At 40.3% G+C, this 13,280-nt stretch overlaps 1 protein-coding gene across 1 annotated transcript; it reads left to right on the forward strand.

The window, feature by feature from the left end:
- The first annotated feature begins 1,538 nt into the window (after nt 1–1,538).
- On the forward strand, nt 1,539–9,087 carry LOC308336772 (rho GTPase-activating protein 11A-like). The gene is made up of 8 exons (XM_080794318.1): nt 1,539–1,602; nt 1,871–1,977; nt 6,830–6,897; nt 7,007–7,103; nt 7,350–7,609; nt 7,752–7,903; nt 8,402–8,653; nt 9,048–9,087. The coding sequence occupies exons 4-7, from the start codon at nt 7,029–7,031 to the stop codon at nt 8,608–8,610; spliced, it is 696 nt and encodes a 231-aa protein (XP_080650444.1). The 5' UTR covers nt 1,539–1,602; nt 1,871–1,977; nt 6,830–6,897; nt 7,007–7,028; the 3' UTR covers nt 8,611–8,653; nt 9,048–9,087.
- The last annotated feature ends 4,193 nt before the right edge of the window (nt 9,088–13,280 follow it).

Here is a 13,280-nt window from a genome sequence, read left to right on the forward strand (position 1 = left end):
TATATGGAATGTTACAAATGAAATTTCAAATGAAGTGGATTAGACTCTAATCCACTAGTCTACTATTTCACTATCATGGGAATACGGTTACAGTTGTTTTGTACAAACCTCAAGCCTGTGTTTTTCATAGCTTAGTTATATTTAAACTAAAAGAAGAAAATATAGACATGAAGCTTGATATATCAAATAAAATATATTATTTATTATTATAAAATCAAACTTAAATATAACATATAGGATGAAGCACGTTTGATGTATAACACAATATGAAACATACTTCTCAACAATCTCTTTAAAATACAAATACAAAATAACAAAAAATTAAACCTTTAATGTAAGAAAAATAAGCACTATTATTTACAACTGTTACAGATTATTAAACAAAAGAGAAATAATACTCAGTGTAGCATACTATCATTTCAAAGTAACAACTATTTACAAGAATAACTATGTATACACAGAGAGAGAGAGAGAGAGAGAGAGAGAGAGAGAGAGAGAGAGATGGGGGGGGGGGGAGTGATGGGTGGGATAGATTGAGGTGGGAGGAGTGTGTCGTCCTGCTGGGATGGATCAGGGACCTGTGTGAGAAAAAGAAGTGAAACTTTAGGTCATTTACTTGATACATTTAATTGCAGGAAATTGCTCCTGCATTGTTGTTGTTGTTTATAATTGTTTCTTATAGACTTTTTTTTTATGTCTTGCAGTTTAACCACATGAACCCTAATGCCCCTATTCTTTCTGGGATGAACATTCAGCACAAATAGCAGATCTACAAGCTCACAATGAGTCTCGATTAGTGATGAGAGATTAATCGGTAAACACATCGGTATCGGCCGATTTTAGTTGTTTTTAGATTAATCTGCATCGGTTCGATTAATCAATCAGCCACGATTAATTAATCGGTCTGATTAATCGGCCTGTCTTTACAGATAAACAAGCCCAAAGTAACAGCTTGAACAGATCTACAAGCTCACAATATTTAATATAAAGGTATTTAAGTTAAATCTGACTTCCCTAAGCCTGCAGTGCAGATACCCTGTTACATGCATTTTTCAGAATGGACAATATTGTTATAATTTTTGAATACAGAATGAGATCATATCGACATCGGTAATCGGCCATAACAGCAATTAATTATATTGGATATCGATATCGGCCAAAATGTCTCATCGGAACATCCCTTGTCTCGATGCAAGGCGCTGTGAGCTTGTAGATTGGCTTTTTTGGTAAAGAAATGTAGTGTAGGGCGAAAAAGGAGGACCTAGTATGGAGGCCTGGGGCACCTTGGTCGTCTAAGTATAAATGGTTTGTTGAATGGGAGCGTAGCCTAGTTTAGCTCAACTCTTGGATGATCAAGCATCAGATCCTCTTAATAGTAAAGAACTTCTTCATACTGTAGATGGATGGATGGTCTAACTAAACTAAACTAAACAATGTATTATGATGTATTTATTAAGTGGCTAAATTCTCTATTAGTAAAGATGTACTGGTATTTACTTACTTGGCACACGTTGGCAGTCAACCTTCATCCTTGCCTTGGTCCAGGTATCTTGGTGCTGATGGAGGCAGAAGATTGTCTCTGCACATGGAGAAGAAACACATGTTAGTGAAAATCAACATACATATCTTGCTAATTATAACCAAATGTACATAGTAAGTTACATCTTGCCATGTAGTTACTAATTAGTAACATAATGCATATTACGTATTACAACAATGTAAGTCACAAAATGATCTCAACATTAATTTTATAACTAAAACTCAACATTTGAGTTGTATCCTTGCAGATATAATACATAATTATAATGGATTAAGTATCAATTGTATGTTTTATATGAGACCATGTTGCCATGTCATTATCTTCACTCAGAACCGGTAACCAACTCACCTTCCTATGGACCACCCTGGGGGCATCGATGAGGATGGTGCTCATCCTCCTGGGGGGGCTGTCAGCTTCGACCTCCTGTGTGAGAAAAGGTAGTGATTTGTAATGTTAGTGGATGTTAGTGGTGGCAAATGTACATGCATAACAAATCACTGGTTATTGGTTAATCACTTCAATTCAACTGTTCCACTGTTTCATGTCTCTGCTTGCAGTTTAACCACTGACATGAGCCCTAGTGTTTGGGGCAGAAAATAGCAGTTCTACATGCTCACAACATGCTGTGTTGTGAACTTGTAGATCTGTTCTTTTTAGCAAAGAGATTTAGTGCAGAGGGAAATTAGGAGCGGCCAAGTATAGACCCCTAACTCCTTGTATACTATGTAGTAAAGTTGTACTCACTCTTAGGCGTTTGGCTGGTGGTGGCACTGGCATTTCACCGTGGTTTTCCTCCTGGTCTTCATTTGAGTCCTTGGGTGGTGGTTTCCTCTTGTTTCCCTTGCTCTGAGATTGTAGTTTCTTCTGGAGGAAGGCTTGCATGGTCCTGCAAAAAGTGTGAGATGGGAATAAGGAGAGTAAGCATTAACTCAGACAATAAACAAAGTCACATAAATAGAGCACAGGGAGAACAATGTGGTGCCTCAAAGAAACTAAGATTCAAGGTAAACAATGAACCTAGCATGTCTAAACAACATACTATCTAAACATTTGTGGTCAAGCAAAACGAATCAATTAAAGTAACAAAACCATTAAAACCAGTGACCAAGATGTATCTATACATACTTGAACTGAGCAGATCCAGTTCCTCGCTTCTTTTTGGCCACGGTGACCCTCTTCCTGGGGGTGACCTGCCTTGGTGGAGGACACACAGGGGAGTCAGTTTCCGTGTCAGAATCGTCAGTCAAACACGGAAACCAACTCACCTGTGGCTCTTTGGGTGCTTCTCCCTGTGAAGCCTTCACTAGCACCCCTTTCAGTATCACCCTGGAATTCTTGGGGTCATCGATGCATTTCCAGGTCCAGTTGTCTAGGTCCAGGTCCTGTGTGAGGAAATGTAGACAATTGTAACTTCAGCAAATTTCCTTCAATAAATCTAAATTCATGAAATTGAAGTAGTTAGTAGTGAAGTAATTCGTATTAATAATAGTGTTTTTTGTAACGTTTCTTCCTACAGACAAACTCATGGAAGCTTTCTTTATCAAATAATCTTTAAAAAATAGCCGATCTACAAGCTCACAATGCATCGCATCGGTTATTTTCTAATAGACACAGTAAAACAATAGGGCTTATAAGTGGTTAATGCATGTTTTGAATAATAATCTACAGAGTAGTAAGTTTGAAGTTTTCAAAAAATTGTAGTGGAGTTGCCTGAGAGATGTAGTGGAGTGTATAGTATAAACTATAAAGTATTGAATTGACATATTCAAGGAAAGTAAACATAAAAATTGTACTTAAATAAATAAATCAACTTAGTTACTTTAGTTTCCACCACTGGTAGTAAGGAAGGATGTACTTACTCGAAAGAGCTCAGTCCTAACCCTCTTCAGAACCACCCCCACCCTGCGGTTGTTGGGGTCCTGGATCAAGGTAGAAGTCAAGGTGAAGTTGTCATCTGTAGAATCCTGTGGGAGAAAATGTAGAGATTAGTAAATTAAGCAAATTTCCTTCATTCATTGAACTGCAGGAACTAGAACGGCATTTCATTTTTTTTAACAATTGATTTGAAAATGAATTTCAGAAATGAAACATATCCAGGAGCCACTGCTCCTTCACGTGTAAAAGGTAGTACAAATGCCTCTGGTCGTCTCCCTATAGCCTGGCTAATAAGCCAGACTAATATCGCACAACTCGCCGGCAGGCAATTTCTTTTTGCCGACGGCTGATTCGGTCTGGCTTATTAGCCAGGCTAGTCTCCCTAGGGTGACCAGAGGCCTTGGAATGCCTTGGGAACTCCCAGGATGAAGTGGGAAGTGTTGTCCAGGAATGGGAAGTCTGGAACGCTCTGCTGGAACTGTTGACCCCTCAATCCGACTCCAGATAGGCAGTTGAGGATGGATGAACAATTATACAGTTAGTTATTTACATAAAAAATCCTCAGCGTTCAATTGTAACAGTTTACATCAACTGTTCATCTATAAATGTCTCTGTAAGTGTGTATGAACGTTTGTAATCCACGTAACTCAAGAAATGTTCGCCCCACCGACTTTTGACACCTGTTTGGTGTCAAAAATTTGACACGTGCACGCCCGGGCCTTGAGTCGGTGGGATACATACACCGTTGTTCAGAACCAGCACAAAAGTCTATGTCCGGTCTCTGGATAGGGCCACTGCCCACAGTGCCCAGGCTATGAATGGACAGGGCCCAAATTAGCCAATTGATCACACCTGATCACCCCTAGATCTCCATATATGGAGCTGGCCTGTTCTGACATCACAATGTTGTTAACCGATGTAAAAGCTCACACATTGTGAGCATGCATGTAGATCTGCTATTTTCTAAAAACTATTGAAACATTTTGAACAATTTGGAATATTATACATTTCAAGTTCAACAACACAAATCTTGTATGGGGGTACTTCCTTGGCACAATATATGTTCAGATCATAACCAAACCCAAACCTGGGGTAGTTGGCATTAAAAAGTTTTGGAACCATAAGAACCACTGATTTAAACAGTGAAACAGCCATATGGATTAACTGTAACCGTTTACATTTAGCCTCAGGTGCATAATATTTGAACCAGTGCAGTTGGCTAAATTTGCACAATATCAGAGTTATGCTGAACACTATCTGACAACAACCGTTTGAAAGAGGCAGTAGCCAGTAGGCCTGGCTATAGGTATAAAATTGAACTTCTTACAATTTGCAGACGGTCATATAATATGACCGTCAACAAATATGTCGACAAATATGACTCATATTTGTCCACAACGAGTGAAAGCGAAGAGTAAATATCAAACCTTGTCAACGAATGAGCGTGATTATGAATCCGAACCACTCCGAACCGCTCTAGGGATAGACCGTTGCCGTTTCGTGTAGCATTAGCCCCGGAACCTCACCCACCGCGACGTTCCATCCGAAACGTAGCCTCGGTCCCAGCTGGCTTACTTATCTGCGAAGGAACGAAACGGGGCTCGGTGGGATCCATAATAACACCACGCGTCAACGACATTTAGAGCAGAGCAGAGCAAACAAACAAGGCTATTTACTGCTAACGTTTCAAATTAACTATAGCGTTTTTGGCACGTCAAACAAACCTGCCTGTAAACAATTCCGTCACTAAATAACATTATTACGATCGTTGACCGTTGACAGTGCATACTATTGTATTAATAAACACGTCTACATACCGTCTCCATCTTCTTCATAACGTTCGTTTGGTAGAACTTGAAGTAACTGTCCGCTTGTGTTGGGTCCTCTCAATAAACGTCCAGTTGACAGTTGTTGGCAAAAACTTGGCAGTGTGTGAGTGAAAGCGAATGAAGAGATGAGCATTTTGAAAAAATAATCCGACGTCATCTGATACACCTGTTATCTGGTTGGCTGATTTCGCGACAGCACGGCCCTCTGTGATTGGCCATTCAGTCAAATCAGCAGTAAACGGCCCCGCCCATTGTCGTGAGCCGGCGTATGACAACGTGTTTGTTGATGTGCACGTGTACAGTACACCGTGTGCACTAACTAACTGATTTTTAGCAAAACCTCTCACATCAACTGGACAACTCTTTGGAGCAGACGCAGAGCAGAGGAGCAGAGAAGTTTATTTGATCACAGTTACAAAACAGCTTATTTGTTAACACATTAATAATAATAACTATTATATAGGACCTGTATACTATACTTACAGTTATGTGTATGAGTATTTTGGACCGTGGTGTTGTAGCTGAGCATCAGCTCAATACTTATGGTATTATAACGCCTGATTGCCGCAAAACAAAGGGAAGGAAGATGTCAACATGGACTTGGAGCAAGGTGAGTGTACAAACCTAGAACGCATTATTTGGAATGTTTCATTTTGTTCCTCGTAGAGGAGATCTTGAAAAAACAAGAAGGTGGCCGCACACACCGGTATTCCACACACCAATAGCCAGAATGCCAATATTTATTAGGACAGTAAGACGGAAATGAATCCAACGTTTCGACGGTTAATCATCCTGATGAAGGCTTAACCATCGAAACGACGGTACAACGTTTCTTTATACACAGTATTTCATTTAAGCCTTCATCAGGAAATCATCCCTGATGAAGTTTAACCGTCGAAACGTTGTCAACGTTTCGACGGTTAATCATCCCTGATGAAGGCTTAACCATCGAAACGACGGTACAACGTTTCTTTGTACACAGTATTTCATTTAAGCCTTCACGTTTAACCGTTGAAACGTTGTCAACGTTTCGAGCCTTCATCAGGGATGATTCCCTAAATATTGGCACTCTGGCTATTGGTGTGTGCGGCCACCTTCTTGTTTTTTTCAAAATCTCCTCTACAGTTTTCTGTGTGCCGGCACCGCCACAAGGACTTTGGTGTGCGTAGGCCTATAGCTTCTTTGTACACAGTATTTAATTTTGTTCCTCAACCATCCCTTTAGTAATGCGGGAGTTGGCGAAAAGTTCTGGGAACTTAGATGAATTGTGTCAGACCTGGGTCTCTGAATTTATCATCTGCCATATGATATGTGCACAGTGCATTACCATGGTAATGCACTGTGCACATATCATATGTGCACAGTGCAATTCATATTGAATTGAATGAATGAATCCATTCATTCAATTCATCCTTGGATCACCGCATTGGATCTAATCTTTTGCAAATCTTTGGGGTTTTTAGCAGCCAGGGTTAATTTGTTAGCCATGTAATTTTACTCGCTAATTGATGAAAAATTACCACAAGATTGTCCATTTGTTTTGTGAAATCTTAAATGTTGCTTTACTATACTTTTCCTCCCTCAGGTGAAGGTTTTCGGAGCACCGCTGAAGAGCCTACAGTGTCATCATACTGACCACGGGGATGTGCCACGGTGAGTGTCCAAGTGGAAAACCAGCAAAATGTCAGTTAAATATTACTGTTCAAATGGTGTTTATTTTTAATTGTTTTGCTAATTTCATTTCATGTGTCTGCTTTCTCAGGTTTCTGGTGGATGCATGCACCATGCTGCTGGAGCACACTGGCATTGAGGGCCTGTTCAGAATAACAGGTTCCATTACTAGACAAAAAGCACTCAGGGTGAGTAATGGCTCTAGTTGACTTTGCTGTCATTGCTTAAGCCTAATAGGCAAACAGAAATTAATTTGTATTCATATGTAGGGTACCATTGTTTAATGCTAAAAACACAATTAAATCATTAATCACAATTATTTATATAATTATGACAATTAACCAACAATAAGATGTCATGATTGTGAGAGCCCATACTGACAGCGCCTGAAGTATAAATGAAGTCTAAACACAACTTTTGCATTGTTTCTTCAGGTCCAGCTGGATGCGGGCAAGGAAGAGTGTCTGTCCACAGCAAATCCCCATATTGTGGCCGGCCTGGTGAAGCAGTTCTTCAGAGAGCTGCCCGAACCCATCTTGCCCACCAGGCTGCACGATGCCTTTCTGAAGGCCCAGGAGCTGACCAGTGAGGCGGACAGAACCGCCGCCACACTGCTGCTGTCTTGCAAACTGCCTGACAGAAACATCAGCGTGCTGCGCTACCTTTTTGACTTCCTCCACCGTGTGTCCAAGAGGTAAGTGTGTTCACCAGCTTTTTCAACCAACTTCCAGATTTATGCTCATGTGTTTTCTACTATGTGATCAATGCACCGCCAAATACAAGGATTCCGATTGTAATTGTACTGTGATTGTGATTGCTGTTTGTTTCTACCCTAGGAGTGCAGAGAACAAGATGGACAGCAATAACCTGTCGGTGGTCTTGACCCCTAACCTCCTTCCATCTGGAGCGGGAACTGAGAACTTGGAAACCAACCTCAAGCTGCAGAGAGCAGTCATTCAGTGCTTCATAGAGAATGCTCAGGACTTCGGTAAGACACAGTTCATTTCTAATTTATGACAGTTAACCACTTAACCCATTCTGGGTGGGAACCCCTTTTGGTGTTAGCATTATGTTGTGCTTTAGCTATTGAAAAATAGCAGATCTACAAGCTCATAGCGCGCCACCGAGTGGCGCACTACGAGCTTGTAGGTCTGCTATTTTTGAAAACTGTCAGGATTTAGAATCTGATCTCAGGTCAAAACATCACCTGTTATTTGTTTAGAATAAACTAATTGCCTCCACCAGGGGGAGAGATTAGACTTTTAGTCATCAGGCAGGGGCTCTGTACTGGACTGGAACGAATATGTTTACCCACAAAAACACATTTTCATTCTATAGAAAGAGAAGCATTTGGTAAAGTAAAGTTATAGTGCATATTTGAATTTTTTACATGATACATCCCTAACACATTTGATTACTAACAGTTAGTACTTAGTTTGATAATATGTGCTGATCAACTAATCAATAACCTCCTTTGTGCTCTTAGGTGTGTTACCACAGTGCCTCTTGGAGAACGTTCCAGTCATGTTTGGCGGTGAGACCAGCGATCCACTGCCTCCTCAAGACAGAGAGGAGAACACCCTACGACAGAGAGCAAATAAGAAACTTCAAAGATTTGCAACTTGGATTCACCGTTGCAAATCATTCAGATTCAAGAAGCGCACAGGTTGCTATGTGCTTCCTGAATACGACTAAGACTTCAGCCAGGCTTTCCTGGGTAAGGGAAGCGAGTCCAAGAGTGAGTATCCATACTCAAGAACTAAATCGTCTTTGATAGAATTAGAAGAGTGGTTCTCAAACCTTTCTTGTCAAGGATCCTTGATGAATATGTATTTGGCCACGGACATCCATCTGTGCTGTTCAAATGTTTAAAAGATATTCAAAATGTTTCACCTTTTCCAGATTTCTTTTGGAAATGGGAAATCTACATTGTGACGCGTTGTTGTATTGCGACCTTGTAGATTTGGATATTATCAATAGCCAATGTATTAGTGGTTGAACAGATTTTTATGCTATATTAACAAATTTGTTATCCCCGGACCCCACTTTTAGAACTACTGAATTAGATGTTCAACATAATGCTGAAAATGATCCTAGGCTGACGGTACTTACTGTCACAATCATCTCTGTAGGCTCAAAGTACTTCAGTACATCTGAAGAGAACCTGCTGACACCCTGCGGACCTCATGGATCGGTGAGACATCCGGTGGAGCCCAGGAGTTCAGCGAGGGATCCTTGGCAGACTCCCCCATGCCGTAGCTACTACTACACCTCTGAGCCTGCCATCATAGTATCTACTCTGTTGGGGGAAAGATGTGCTGTGCCTCCAACGCACCGAGTCTGGAGATTGAGGCACACCTAGAACGGTCCCACTCTGCTGAGGATCAAGACGGCCTTGACAGAACCTGGCGTGACCTGCGAGCTGTCACACAGGACCACCATGGCCACTGTTTGAGAAACATATCGAACCCTCTGAGAACATCTTAATGCCACAGCCAGAGACTCGAGTTCAGCGAACTCAGTCAGTAGACACATAGACGTCCACTGTCCCTACACTGACTGCACTGACTCAAAATTGATTAGAAATGGACTGATTTCACATGACGATAGGAATTTGATGGATGCGTGCAACATCTAACCATTGTGGGCACCTCAATGTTAAATTGCCATTTTTTTTGCAAAATGTAAAAATATAAAGAATTAGGAAAATAATATGTGAAGTAATGTAAATTATATGATGATCTGAACAGACTTGAACATTTAAGGCCTAAAAATACACTTGCAACAAATTGCTACAAAACCTGTGATCAGCCAGTCATTAGGGGCATAGTTGAAGGATACATTTAGGTCTGCTAATGATGTACCATGCATGTTCAAATCCTATATACTGTACTTTACGTATTACTTCAGACCATTTTCCAAAGGCTTTATTTTTTACATTTAGAAAAAATAAATAGCTGATTTAACATTGAGGTGCCCACAATGGTTAGATGTTGCACGCATCCATCAAATTCCTATCGTCATGTGAAATCAGTCCATTTCTAATCAGTTTTGAGTCAGTGCAGTCAGTGTAGGGACAGTGGACGTCTATGTGTCTACTGACTGAGTTCGCTGAACTCGAGTCTCTGGCTGTGGCATTAAGATGTTCTCAGGTGGTGGATTTAACAGCTTTGGACAAAACTTCTTAACAACATTGGACCCTCAAACTGTCTGCTAAAGCAATGAACTCAACACCAACTTTGATGAGGCAGTATTGCTGGCATGCTCTGTTACAATCGTGACGTGTTTATAAGACAATCAAACACAGGGTGACTTTAATTCATTTATTTTCCGAATTTTACTTTCATTGTTTTCTATAACCGTTTAGTTTTAGTTTTTTAACAATTACTTGATGAAATTATAATTCCTCAATAACAATTAGGATACATCTTTCAAGAGCTTCAAAAATAATATACAGCCGTAACCAACACTGTACAATAACAATAATGTACCATATAAATAAGATACCCAGTAGTTTCCCCTGGTGGTGGATGTAGTGAATAACTACATTCGGTAGTCAAATTTACTTGCATGAAATAAAATGTAATATAATGTGAGTCTGTGACACATGATCACATCCCATGTGTACAGGTTATTTGGGGTACTTTGGTCAAGTTAGCATGTACTTTTATGCTCACAATAAAGGCACATAATCTGTGGCTTTTGTAAAATATAATACTGTGTTTATTTAAATGTACATTGAAGAGTTGAATGAATATAACTTAACATTTGTATATATTATATTACATTTGCCTATACATTTATTTTATGTTATATTATATTATTTGCCTATTATTATAGTGGCACCCTCATTTGGAGCCCTGATGGTTCCAGGTTGAATGCTTCTGTTGCTTTCAGTGTAATGTACCAACCTCACAGACATTCCTTGTATACAGTATGTTCATAGCTGCTGCCAATTAAAACAATTGTGATTCACAATGCAGGACTGGATTTTCCTCATCTGTATCATTGTGTGGACCAACAGTTTGTTCACAATTTATCTCTTCCTTTGCTAAACCATCTCACCTGAATTCCTTAAATCAAAATGACAATGAGTGAATCCTTTTGCCTTCAGTCTCCTTCTTTAGAATATAGTAACTAATTTATATTCTTAAACAGGCCAGATTTGAGACTATATTATAGTTGAATAGTCCAAATATGAATACAGTGGACAGTAACAAAGTTGATGTATTGTAAATAATGTACAGTTGTCTTCGAGCAACTTTCCAATGCCTTTGAACGTTGCAGTTATTAATCCTCAATTAAAAAAATATTCGCAAGGGCTGTAATATTTTAATTAATTTAGTTTATGCCTCATGTAAAGCACTCAATTGGCCTTTGTGTATTAAATACTAGAACTACTAGGGAGTAAAGAGCATTGTATTGTACATGGCAGATTGTAACATTAACTAGAGGCCATTTGACTACCAATCTACAGTACTACAATGGATGACAAAATGTATATTCAAATGGCAGTTGAAATACTGGGCACACTGATAGCTAATGCAAATTTCCACATACTGTACACTCATTTGGTTCGCATATAATATTATGCCTCTATATACAATAAGTCACAGTAACAAAAAGCCTAATTCATGTTGTATGGCAGTGTCACTCGCCAAAAATATCATGACAATTTGTTTTAGTTGAAGATCGGATGTTGTCATCCCCCTTTCAGTCCTGACAGCCTGTAGGGGGTTACAGAACTCATTTCAGTCTTCGTCGTGTCGTGTCATTGCTTTTGCTTTTCAATCATTGGAGAAGAAGTGTTTACCAGGGTGAAATCCAACGACCAGGTCTGGCTTGGCTGCCGCCTCGTTCTCAACTAGCTCCTCCCAGAACTGATGGTAGAGACCCTTGTAGGCACTGATGTAGACGTTGTGTTTGGGCCCAGACTCCTGAAGTGGAGGCCTCATGATGGGGCCTTGCACAATTTCTGGTCCTATCATAACCACCACCAGACCCTTGTGTCCAGGGAACATATGGTTCAGTTCATCGTAGTCCGTCAAATTGGCTCCGAAAGTCTCACTCTGGCCTGCTCCCACGAGGTGAATTGTCAGGGGTCCGGAGTAAGGGTCGAGGCCAAACAGTCTCATCCCTGCAAAGCAGGTAGGATTAATAAAGACCCCGCGTGCGGCCACCCCACCCCAACATGCACAATTTACAATTTTTTGACATTTAGCAGACGCTCGATCTTAATCCAGAGCGATTTACAAGAACAAAAAGCATGGCAATACATCACATACATAAAAAGTAGTTATCATGAAACATGCGTAAACTACGAACGTAACAGTGGAATATCTATATAATGAAACTATACATATAAACTATACATACTATACTATTCATATATACTATAAAGTGCTATGACTATACATAAAATGCAATTCTAGTGCTGTCTACGTAACCTGCATGGACTACTGTACACAATAGGATAAACTACACGATGAACATGTACAGTAGTAGACTTAGAGTAATATACTCTAAGGTAGTAGAGTGGAAATGGCTCCATATACCTATCCTCTAGCGCCTAGTGCCACCATCAGGCCAAAATACAAATTTCACCCAAGATAAAATACAACAGTCCTGAAAATCCACCTTTCAGCCCAAGGGAGAGGAAATGATCATCATCAAACATATACAGTGAGGGGAAAAGGCTGCCCCCCCCCCCAACCTTTTCCCCTCACTGTATATGTGTATGATTCAGATTTTACGGGGGCCAGTTTCGAATTGCAGCCGTCCGTAGGTGCCCTTTGAGAGCGGTTTTGAAGGAGTCAAGGGATTCGCATGTCTTAATAACTGTTGGTAGGGCATTCCACATTTTGGTGGCATAGGAGTGAAAATAATTAATCCTTTGTGCTGAATCTGGGTTGTACATGGTTTGTTGCACTCCCTTTGGTTTAGACTCAGAGTTTAGAGTTTTTTAACATTAAGGACGTATTTAGACAGGTACATGGGTATCTTGGTGGTGTATCGAGTCTTGTGGACCAGACCCATTGCAAGATGCTGTACTCTGTCCTCGACCCTAAGCTCGAGGGGGGTGAGCCTGACAAACTGGTCAGGCTCCTACTTGGCCTCACCCGACCAAGTAGGAGCCTATGACCAGTTTGTTTTGGGAGGTCCTGGAGCCTTGTTTTAAGGGCCTTTGAGGTGCTGTGGTACCAGGAGGTGCATGCATAGTCGAAGAAACCTTGTAGGCCTACGAGGGCTCCTGTTAGGGTCTTCAAGGTGTTTTTGTTGACCAGTGAAGAGATCCTGTAAACTTAAAGGAATCTTGTTCTGTGATTTATTTTTTTGATTACGTTGGTGGCCATTTTTGGCATTTT

This window comes from Protomyctophum bolini, assembly GCF_963924005.1.
Source record: "Protomyctophum bolini genome assembly, chromosome: 1".
In the NCBI taxonomy this organism is placed as follows: Eukaryota; Metazoa; Chordata; class Actinopteri; order Myctophiformes; family Myctophidae; genus Protomyctophum; species Protomyctophum bolini.

Bases quoted from the DNA above. Each gene is read 5' to 3' on its own strand.
- LOC308336772 (XM_080794318.1), top strand. From the start codon at position 7,029: ATGCTGCTGGAGCACACTGGCATTGAGGGCCTGTTCAGAATAACAGGT. The intron at 7,104-7,349 runs GTGAGTAATGGC...TTGTTTCTTCAG, and splicing joins CTAGACAAAAAGCACTCAGG to GTCCAGCTGGATGCGGGCAA. The intron at 7,904-8,401 runs GTAAGACACAGT...TTGTGCTCTTAG, and splicing joins AGAGAATGCTCAGGACTTCG to GTGTGTTACCACAGTGCCTC.